The sequence below is a fragment of the Neoarius graeffei genome, chromosome 14 (assembly GCF_027579695.1).
Source record: "Neoarius graeffei isolate fNeoGra1 chromosome 14, fNeoGra1.pri, whole genome shotgun sequence".
Lineage (NCBI taxonomy): Eukaryota > Metazoa > Chordata > Actinopteri > Siluriformes > Ariidae > Neoarius > Neoarius graeffei.
In genome coordinates, this window is record NC_083582.1 from 65,569,241 (window position 1) to 65,581,138 (window position 11,898).

General features: G+C 43.0%; 1 protein-coding gene across 2 annotated transcripts in view; it reads left to right on the plus strand.

Moving 5' to 3' along the window:
• cep131 (centrosomal protein 131) overlaps positions 1-11,898 on the plus strand; it is a 103,553-nt gene that overhangs the window by 17,762 nt on the left and 73,893 nt on the right. For both annotated transcript variants that reach the window (XM_060940239.1, XM_060940240.1), the window contains exons 4-9: positions 912-1,023; positions 2,159-2,286; positions 4,021-4,125; positions 4,247-4,405; positions 7,123-7,240; positions 7,576-7,692. In XM_060940239.1, coding sequence (XP_060796222.1) covers positions 912-1,023; positions 2,159-2,286; positions 4,021-4,125; positions 4,247-4,405; positions 7,123-7,240; positions 7,576-7,692 — 739 coding nt within the window. The remainder of the gene's footprint in view (positions 1-911; positions 1,024-2,158; positions 2,287-4,020; positions 4,126-4,246; positions 4,406-7,122; positions 7,241-7,575; positions 7,693-11,898) is intronic.

Consider the following 11,898-nt stretch of genomic DNA (forward strand, 5'->3'; position numbering starts at 1 on the left):
ACATTCACACCTACGGTCAATTTAGAGTCACCAGTTAACCTAACCTGCATGTCTTTGGACTGTGGGGGAAACCGGAGCACCCGGAGGAAACCCACGCGGACACAGGGAGAACATGCAAACTCGGCACAGAAAGGCCCTCGCCGGCCACGGGGCTCGAACCCAGAACCTTCTTGCTGTGAGGCAACAGTGCTAACCACTACACCACCGTGCCACCAATATAAATTATTATTATTTTCTTTTTTCCAGAAGGTTAATAACCAGTTCAGCTCACGCTAATCTCACACTGGGCCTTCAAATTTGGCATAGATTTTACACCAGATGCCCTTCCTGACACAACCCTCCCCTGGCTTGGGACTGGCACTAAGTATGCACTGTCTTGTCCAAACCCAGAGGCTGGGTATTTTGTCTAATCTGTGTGTCCTTGGACTGTGGGGGGAAACCGGAGCACCCACCAGGCACGGGGAGAACATGCAAACTCCGCACAGAAAGGCTTCCGTCGGCTCGAACCCGGAACCTTCTTGATGTGAGGCGACAGTGCAAACCACTACACCACGATGTATAATTTTATTTATTTAGTTAAAGTAGACGTTAGTGGAGTTCACATCCATTCTGATTTTATGCAAATTTTGAGTATGCGCCGAAGCAAGGGAAGGGGGGGAAGCAACCGTCTAATGGGCTTAACGTCTCTGAAACTGTCCGAGGTTGAAGGTAGACCCAAGGTCAAACAGGATCATAATAAGGTTGATTTTTTTTTTTTTTTTTCCTGAAGAAATTTGTTCCAGTCTGTGGTTGAACCCTTCTCAGAATGTGTACAGTGATTCGTTTTTTGTTGATTTGCTGTGAATCATGATTCAGTGATTTTTTGTTTTTATTGACATTCATGAAATTCTCTCTCTCTCTCTCTCTCTCAGTGAAGGCCATACGGAGGATTTCTTGGCTCTGTTTGACAGCAGTACCGATGGCCGCCGGAAACTAGCCAGCCTCACTAAGGCCTCCACAGACCACACAACATGGAACATTCTGGTACTACTCCACATAGATCATCATTTATCATCCACTGTCCTGCTGTTGTAGTTTCAGTGCTTTAGTAAAGTAAATAAAATAATGATCAGTGAGCTACTGGGATAGTCAGTGACTGGAAATGAATCTACATTAACGTAATAACTGTATGGAATATCTCACAAAACAGTTGTGGGGTTAGCTTAGGGTTAAATCAGGGTTATCTTGGACAAATGTGCTTTGGATTTATTTATTATAAGTAAAGTCATTCTCTAGAGGACATAAAATGCTATCTTTAGTCAGTGCGTTTACATGCACATCCAAATCGAGCTACTGTCGGTAATCGAGCTAAGGGTCCCAGCAGGGGTGCCAGAGAAATCCAATCCTACATGCACACAAGGAAATCGAGCTATTGTGTGAGGTACATTGTGCACCCGAGCCACAGGTGGCGCTACACGCCCCATCGTGTTGGTACACTTCCGGTTGTCGTCATGAAGAAGAGCTATTCAAGAGTATAAACAAAGTTATCAGTTCCGTGTTCATGCATTTTAATATATTCAACTCCTTAAGCTGAATGAGCATGGACTCTGTCTCCTCATTGCTCCAGAAGTGCACGTTTCTGCTTGCCATTTTCTCTTCTTCGTTCGTTCGTTTGTTCGTTCGTTCTCCTTGTTCCTCCTGACCTCTTCTGCTGCTCGCTACGACTACTGTTGTCATGCCGACCGAGGCTGTTGTGTTTCCCGCTTGTGGTCTCGTCACTTCCGGAAGGGGCAGTGCTGAAGTAAGTAGCTCGACTACGTAGCTCGATAGGGTTTACATGCACCAAGTAGCTCGGCTACAATCGCATAATCTAGGTCGCGTAGCTCGATTACGAGAAATCCAGTTCGGTTCGATTTCAGCCGAGCTAAGGTGTTTCCATGGCATTTAGAACTTCGATTTCAGTCGAGCTACGGCAGAAATCCGATTTTCTCTATGTGCATGTAAACGCACTGAGTGATAATGGTAAGTTGTCTTATTTCTGGAGCAGCACTGTGTGAGTAACTGATGGTTAAGAAATTTGTAGAACAATTCTGCAAAGTAACCTGAGATGAGAATATAAAGCTGTGGTTGTATGCCTTTAGTGAACAAAATGAAAGGTGTGTGTGTGTGTGTGTGTAAGGACGACCAGCCACGAGCGTTCCCGTTGCCCTCCAGCTCCCGCAGCACCTGCAGTATGGATTCCCCCACTGGCCCGAAGAAAAGGGATCCTGGTGTCTCCCTGGCTGATAATTTCACTGCCAACAACAGGTGGGTTGGAGTCATTCATTTCCAGAGGTGGACAGCAGCAAAGTACATTAACTTGAGTACTGTACTTAAAGCGAGTCTCCCGCCCGTTGAAACTGCGTGTATTTTCTTTTGTATGAAAATTATCATAAATGATCAAATGTGAGCGTAAATAAACGACTAGAAATAAAAAATAATTTTCGAATAAAGGGATTACTTTTTGCCCGCGTAGTACTATAGCGCCGAATCACTCATTTCCGACCTAGTAAAGATCCAGGTCACTATCTGCCGATAAACAAAAAGAACGACACTTGTGTTCGAGAGCATATAAACAAAACTTCAACTTCAAAATGTACCTGTTCAGTAGAAATGCTGCGAAATCCGCATGGGTTTTCATCCCCATCTCCTCCTTTCGCCGTATCCACTCTTCCGAAACCGGTCCAATGTCTATACGATATCTTGCCGCTTTATATGCCACTCTTGCCTTTTTCCTCGCACTATCTGTTTCGAACTTTTCTGGCCTCCCTATCTTCTTTCGTTCCGCCATTTTCGCTCCAGCTAAATATATATCGAGGTCAGATCGATCACGTGACCTCGGGTTGTGACCTCATTTTTTCGCGATCGTTCGTAGGCCTATCAGTGCGCCTTTTTGGGGGGGTCCAAAAACTATTTCATTTTCTTTATTTTGGAATATATATATATATATATATATATATATATATATATATATATATATAAAATACACCATTTGAAGGTATTTATTCGTTTAATGGCGTCAATGAGTCTTTTTCAACACAAAGTTTCAACGGGAGGGAGACACGCTTTAAGTACACTTTTTGAGTATCTGTACTTTACTTGAGTATTAATTTTTTTGGAAACTTATGACTTCACTACATTTGAAAGGCAAATATCGTACTTTTCACTCCACTACGTTTCTGTCAAGGTCCTCGTTACTATGAAGCAGCTTTGAAAGTGGATGTTTTTTTTTTTTTTCTTTTCTAAAATGTGATTGTTTTTTTTTTCACAGCTGACCCTGAGACAGCCAATCAGTAACCACTAGGGTCACGTCACGTCCATAGACTGTATAAAATCAAGATCAATTTCTCAGCAGCGTTATTTGAATCATATCAAGCTTAAAAAAAACATACTTACAATGAATCAATACAGGATTCATTCGGGAGCGACTTGATAGCGAGGTCCTTTACCGAACCACGTACAAAAAAGTTGTAAGCCTCCATACTCTTCCACGCTTTCATCTGTTTTGCGGTGTAGAAGGACGTCTGCAACACCAGATAGTTCGAGATGTCGGGGAACTCGACTGAAGGGTAGTTTTCGAGATCGTATGACAAATCCTTCTTTCCCAGACTGTAGGGGTCGATTCCATTGCACATAGCAACCTTCTGAATAGATCTAAAGCGAGCAGTGGCTTCTAGATTACGAGCATACTCTGATAAGTTATCGCTAGGTGTTTGCACTACGGCAGCCGTTTAGACCACCAGCTATTTCACTTCTGGTAAAACCGCTAAGAAAAGTCACGTGACTGAAACCCAGCAATTGCAGGGTTAACACAGAGACAAACCGTGTTAACACCGTGTGTGTACTTGGCAGTGGGGACGACTGAGTAAATATTAAGCTTCTCTGACTTCTGACATATTTAAGGCAGCTGATGTTAAAATCTTACTCCTTTATGAGGAGTGTTTGTTGATCCTCACATTGTGTTCGTTTCAAGTGAATTTTTGTTGAACGTTTTCCCTGCAGGAGCAGTAAAGCAGCTGTGGGTAACTCCGTGACAACCATGCTGCACAACAACCACTCGGACAAGCCTCTTACACCCAAGAGCTCCAATCAGAAACCCTGCTTCAAGTATGGACACATTGTCTAAAGGCTCATTCTTAAACCAATTGAATTGTGGTTTTGCCCAGTAGGTGGTGCTGTAGCTCTAAGTAAATAACCTTTTTCTTTTCGTTGATTCTTGTCTGATCAGTAACCTCATCAAAGCCACCGTGAACGATGAGGGGACATTAGAGAGCAGCTCTCTCACCAAGTCTCAGAAGAACTTCTCAGCTTCATCAGGCTCCAATAACAACGTTTCCAGCTCCCGGAGCCCTCGCAGACGAGAGGTCACAGAGGAGGAGGCCGAGAGGTGAGGCCTGAGCTTCCTCGCTGTCGTTCTGCACTGTCTCCTTTTCACCAGAACATCATTAAATACCTCATTCTTCTGAGAATCCAATGTCGGATCATATTTGTTAAAATATCGCTGTTTCAAACTGCCGTGATCTGTTTCATGACATTAAATTAAAGTGAATTTAATGTCCTCTAAACCGCACATTTTTTTTTTTTTTTTTTTTCCTTGTACAAAGCAACAATCATTATGTTGATTGATCATATGTTTTCGAACCATAGCTAATCCAAAAGGCCATAAACTGATGGAAAATCAATAAGGTCAGCTGATTTTTCAAGGAATCTGCCGAGACCACTGCAAAAAAATAATATCTTGGCAAGTTAGAATATCTTGAATATCATTGAAACGATCTAGCATTTCCTGTTAGAAGAACACAAGACACCAACTATGAAATGATTAAACCTAGTTCTAGATTGTAACCAAGTTATTCCAAGATGTCTTGTCAAGTAAAATTATCTGTCCATGCAGTAAGATAATTTCACTCGTATGAAGTAATTTTCTCCTCAAATTCAGTTTTCGATTTCTTGCCGAGACTGATCCGGAAGATCCCGAAGGGTTGCGTGACGTCCTACGTCTAACAAAGACCCAGATATTAATATGGTTCCCATGCGCAGCAGTGGTTAGACCAGTCTCGATATGGAATCACGTTTTTGAGAGAATTCTGATAGTGATTGGGATTCTTATATGTCAGATGAAGGGGCAGATGGTTATCAAGGATATCCAAGAAATTCGTGATCTAACATCCAAACACAACGCAGAGCTTTCACATTGTTATTTTTGTAAGATTTCAAAAACAATATCCAATTTCAGCGAGTAAACAAGCACAGACTCGGATGAATGGAAGTGACCCAGATAACCGGAGTTCCACAGTGCAAAAAAATGATATCTTAGTGAAAATATCTTGAAAATAGTTGAAACGATCTAGAATTTCCAATTAGAAGAATACAAGACACCGATTCTGAGATTATTGAGCTTAGTTCTAGATTGCAACCGACTTATTCGAAGATGTCTTTATCAAGTAAAAATATCTGTCCATGCAGCAAGATAATTTCACTAGTATTAAATAATTTTCTCCTCAAATTCAGTTTTCTTTTTTTTTTTTTTTTGCAGCGCACATGTGACGTCATGCGAGATTAGCCTGGCGCAAGGCTGCCTTTTTTCCGGGATCCGGAAACCGCGATTTATCGATAACTTTGTACTTGATGATAAAATAACATAATTTATTGATGATATTTTCCCCCTTGCTTTATGAATTAATTTTGGTCGTTACTAATGATCTATATTCATTTTAAAGTGCCATTCCACCATTGGATGTATTCTTTGGCATAAAATACAATATATTTTATGACAACATGACTAGACAGAGAAATCTTTTAGCTTCAAAATGATATATCAAACATAATTTTTTGACAACGACAAGTATATTAATTTTGCGACCAAAGTCATCTACCCTTTTAATTTCCGCGCGGTAGTGAAACGTGATGTCATCGGCAGGTTCCCCTTCTTGTGTACCAACCACGTCACGTGTGACGTGGCACAGATTATCAGCAATGGCGGATAGAACGCGATTTCCACTTGTCGATTGCTGTGCCGATATTCACCATCGACCGTCTCCTTTGGGCATCACTTGCTATTTTCCTTCGCTTCTTTTCCGAAGCTGACAATCGCGTTCTATCCGCCATTGCTGATGATCTGTGCCACGTCACACGTGACGTGGTACACAAGAAGGGGAACCTGCCGATGACATCACGTTTCACTACCGCGCGGAAATTGAGGCTACATTTACACTAGACCGTATCTGTCTCGTTTTCTTCGCGGATGCACTGTCCGTTTATATTAAACCGCCTGGAAACGGGAATCCGCCAGCGTCCACGTATTCAATCCAGATCGTGTCAGCTCCGGTGCTGTGTAAACATTTCAAAATATGCGGATACGCTGTGCTGAGCTCTAGCTGGCGTCTCATTGGACAACGTCACTGTGACATCCACCTTCCTGATTCGCTGACGTTGGTCATGTGACACGACTGCTGAAAAACGGCGCGGACTTCCGCCTTGTATCACCTTTCATTAAAGAGTATAAAAGTATGAAAATACTGCAAATACTGATGCAAATACTGCCCATTGTGTAGTTATGATTGTCTTTAGGCTTGCCATCCTTCCACTTGCAAGTGGTAAGTGATATGCGCTGGGATCACACACACAGCGGCTCAGTCCCGAATCACAGCTTGTTCACTTCACTCGCGCGCTGTGTGAGCTGCGCAGGGCCGGAATGCTCACCCTCCAGAGGGCACTCGCTGTTCAGGGCGGAGTGATTTGGAGCGCAGGATGCCTGCGGAGCAGAGCGTATCCGCGTATTGGCGTTGCTATGTGCACGGCTAACGGTTTTAGTGTAAACGCGAATCGTTTTAAGAACGTTAATCTGATGATCCGCTGATTCGACGTAATGTAAACGTAGCCTAAAAGGGAAGGTGACTTTGGTCGCAAAATTAATATACTTGTCATTGTCAAAAAATTATGTTTGATATATCATTTTGAAGCTAAAAGATTTCTCTGTCTAGTCATGTTGTCATAAAATATATTGTATTTTATGCCAAAGAATACATCCAATGGTGGAATGGCACTTTAAAGCATTACAATAAGGCATTGCATTCACTTTAATAAGCTCATAACTCTTAACAGGTTTATCCAGCAGGTCAGCCACGCAGCAATCACTATCCAGCGCTGGTACCGGTGCCATGTCAGCAGGAGGAAAGCAAATGAAACCGCCCTCAAGCAACTGCTCACTTCCAAAAGAAAGGTACCGAGTCGGATTTCCTTGGACTCTGTAGTGTCCTGATCCATTTGATCCTCATGGTTGAGTGCTGGTGAGTCACAGTAACTAACACCAGACCATAGGAATTGATCAAAGTACTTCTTAAGCTGTCTGAGATCAAGAAGAGGATGAATGACTTCTGGAGTCAGTCTGTCTGACAGAGCATTCGGAGTTGTTTTTTTTTTTTCTCTTTTGCTTTGTAGAAAATAACGATGCACTAAAATTTGTATTTATTTTACGACTCCTGTCCGATTGAAGGATAATTTTAATGATAAGCTTGTGTGTCATTTTTTTTAAAAAGTGTTTATGCTTAAAAACAGGAAAGGGAGCAACAACAGTTGGACGAAAAGGCTGTGAAACCACAGAAGAAGAAAGAGGAGGACAGGAAACGCATCAGAGAGGAGAAGGCCCGTCTGGCCCGGCTCACTGCTATCCAGGTATGTGTGTACATACTCATTGGTGAAAAGATAAAAAGCCACTTTGGTGGTCTTGATTAAGTCAAGTCAAGTTTATTTGTATAGCGCTTTTAACAATAAACATTGACTACGTTTACATGCACGTCCAAATCGAGCTGCTGTCGGTAATCGAGCAAAGGGTCCCAGCAGGGGTGCCAGAGAAATCCAATCCTACATGCACAAGTGAAATCGGGCTATTGTGCAAGGTGCATTGTACACCCGAGCCACACGTGGCGCTACACGCCCCATCGTGTTGGTACACTTCCGGTTGTCGTCATGAAGAAGAGCTTATAGTGTTGCCAGATACTGCTGATGTTTTCCAGCCCAAAACATGTTCAAATCCGCTAAAATGCACTTAAAACCCCCCAATCTGGCAACACTAGCAGTTCCGTGTTCAAGCTGTTAGGCTTGCTCTAACAGACTGTATGGCTACAAACTGTCCGGCGCAGACCACTGTTTTGTAAGACAACTTATTTTGCACAATAATATTTTTCTAAAGTCCATTTTTTGCTTACAAAAAAATATATATTTTTTGCTTACAGTTTAACTTGTGTCTTAATAAACACACAAAGTTCAATTGTTTTGTTTTTATTGACATTCTTCAGATGTTGGACATATATATACACACAAATACAATGACTTGTTTATGTACACAATTCACAGCTATGCAACAGCTGTACAGATGTATTTGGTGATACAGTAAGTGAGCTAAATTTTAACAGTGCAAACAATGCCACAAAAAGAAAAGATTCATGCCATTGTCATGATTCGTTGTCATGCCGACCGAGGCTGTTGTGTTTCCCGCTTGTGGTCTCGTCACTCGTCACTTCCGGAAGTAGCTCGACAGCTAGCTCGATAGGGTATACATGCATAAAGTAGCTCGGCAGAAATCGCATAAACTAGGTCGTGTAGCTCGATTCCGAGAAATCAAGTTCGGTTCAATTTCAGCCGAATTAAGGTGTATACATGGCATTTTGAACTTCGATTTCAGTCGAGCAACGGCAGAAATTCGATTCTCTCTATGTGCATGTAAATGTAGTGATTGTCGCAAAGCAGCTTTACAGAATTTGAACGACTTAAAACATGAGCTAATTTTATCCCTAATCTATCCCCAATGAGCAAGCCTGTGGCGACGGTGGCAAGGAAAAACTCCCTCAGACGACATGAGGAAGAAACCTCGAGAGGAACCAGACTCAAAAGGGAACCCGTCCTCATTTGGGCATTTAGAGATTAAGACCGTTTGTTTGTTTTGGTGCCGTTTTAGAATAAAACGACGAGACGCAAGCCAAAACTTGTCAACCATAATACAACAGCATGCTGCATTTCTTTAGCACATACCAGATATTCTCACAAGGGATGACTTGTTCTGTTAGCCTTGCAGAGGTGGACAGTAACGAAATAATACGTTTACTTGAGTACTGTACTTAAGTACGCTTTTTGAGTATCCGTACTTTACTTGAGTATTTTTTTTTTTTTTTTTTGGAAACTTATGACTTTAACTTCACTACATTTGAAAGACAAATATTGTACTTTTCACTCCACTACGTTTCTATCAAGATCCTCGTTACTATGAAGCAGCTTTGAAAGTGGACGTTTTTTTTCTTTTCTTTTCTAAAACGTGATTAGTTTGTCACGTCACATCCATAGACTGGATAAAATCAAGTTCAGTGATTTCTCAGCAGCGTTATTTAACACGATCAGTTGATGGCAGAATGAAAAGAGGCGGTTCTTCTGGAGAACGCACGCACCCATGGCTTTACCTAGAACCCATGTTTTAGTTTTCTGAAAGGATTAAAGATTCGTTTTGTTTTAAATGTTTGCTTTGTTTTTATCGAAAACGAACCACATCACGGCCTTCAAAAACTCGCCGTCCAACCTGCGGAAGCATATTGAGGTGTATATAAATGTTTGTTCCAAGAGAAAGCTTGCAATGAAGTTGTGTGTGCTTTTAGAGCTAGCGATAACGTTACAGTAACTATGCAGTCTGGTTAGTCAAATGACTTTGTATGGATTTGCCCGCCAAGTTGCCATCGCCTTGTCCACGGCTCACGTTTACACATAGCTAGTTAACTTGGACACTGTTAGTTAGCATGTAAAAACGGAGTTACGCTAACATGAATAATGTTAACTTATCGGAAGTCTTTTCAGAAATATGTTTTAGCATAATTATTTTCTGAGCAAGCTGCATTTACAGCTATTCCACTGTCTTCCTGATTAACATACACATACATGTGTGCATACACTGCCAGAGCTGGGCCAGAACACGACCATGCTGCTTTTTGGGGGTCAGTAGGAGTCTCATCTCATCTCATTATCTCTAGCCGCTTTATCCTGTTCTACAGGGTCGCAGGCAAGCTGGAGCCTATCCCAGCTGACTACGGGCGAAAGGCGGGGTACACCCTGGACAAGTCGCCAGGTCATCACAGGGCTGACACATAGACACAGACAACCATTCACACTCACATTCACACCTACGGTCAATTTAGAGTCACCAGTTAGCCTAACCTGCATGTCTTTGGACTGTGGGGGAAACCGGAGCACCCGGAGGAAACCCACGCGGACACGGGGAGAACATGCAAACTCCACACAGAAAGGCCCTCGCCGGCCACGGGGCTCGAACCCGGACCTTCTTGCTGTGAGGCGACAGCGCTAACCACTACACCACTGTGCCGCCCGTGAGTAGGAGTGTTACAGTTAAAAAAAAAAAAAAGGGGACAGTGGCTCTTTTTTGTCAATTCAGTAATGTTTCATTTTGTATCATTCTACCAGGCGTTTATTCGACAGGTTCTACAAGTTATGCCGCTTTTCCACTACCGACGCGGCTGAGTTGGGCTGAGCCGTGCGGTGCTGAGTCGGGCTGAGTCGAGCTGAGCGGGGCTGTTGGAGTTGCATTTCGACTACAAGCGCGCTGAACCGTGCTGGCTGGAAGTGGGTGGACACATTGGGTGGAGTTAGCGAAAGTGGGTGGACGTCACGTGATGTCGTTAGGCGGCGCAAACGGTGACATCAGTGACCTTTTAAGCGGTAGTCTCACAACCCGGATAGTAAACAATAAACATGGAGGACATGGAGTCGTTAGTGTTGCTGGTCTTGGTGCTGTGGCTTGTTGTCACCGACAACGCCAACAGATACTGGCAAGAGCGTATAGATGAGGCGAGGCGCATAAGGCTTCAGAAATTCTCGTAATTCTTCTTCTTCTGGGTTTATGGTGTTTACAGATCCCAGCGTGCTCGCGGGGCGTGTGTGGGCATGTGAGGACACTCCTCCTCACCAATCAGTGCACAGGGGAGTGTCTCCTCACGCCCCTAGCCCCACTCGGCTCGGTTTGGCTCGCTTCAGCCCCACTCCAAAACCGCGCGAGTTTTGGGTGCTGAGTAGGGCTGAAGCGAGCTGAGTCGTGCTGCTCTGAGGTAGTCGAAACGTGAGCCGTGTCGGGCTGACGTGAGCTGAAAAAGGATAGTGGAAAAGGGCCATATGTCAGTAAATCCAGTCGGTTGTTTCAGAGGCATTAGGTTTGTAAGCATTGTGGCAATAATACAATGATGTGTTGACAGAAAATTTACTTTTAATACTTAAGTATTTTTAAAAGCAAGTACTTTAAAGTGCATATCATGGGTAAATTCAGGAGCAAGATCAATGTAATTCTCCCATTTTATATTAAACTTTGGTCAAATATCTGTAACATTCTGCATTCTCTGCAGTTTTTTTACCTTGCACAATACCAGAAAAATTCAGTTGAAATCAAGCCATTTGAGGCGAATTGGTCCGCCTCTGAAAAAACTTGGCATTTGGATTTCCCGGCAAACATTGATTTTCATGACGTCGCGTGCGGGACGCCTCCTTCTGAATCCTACATCAGCGCTGGTTTGTTTATGAGAAAACGACCTGGTGGTTTTCTGCAAATTTCTTCAACGTTATCGCGTAATTATTAAAATGGTTAACAGATGCATCATAGGAGGGTGTAGCAGCACCAATCTTGATGGGATTAGTACTCGTTGTTTTCCAAAAGACCGGACAATGAGAGAGAAATGGGAGCGCTTGGTCTACACAGGCTGTGCACTGAAACCATGCAAAGCTCGCGCAGCCTGCTGGTGCTTCCACAGGTGACGTCACGAATCTGGCTCCAGACTCCCTTGGGATTTTTCCAGATGCGTTTTGTTATTTTTATTTTTTTTGCTGTAGACAGAT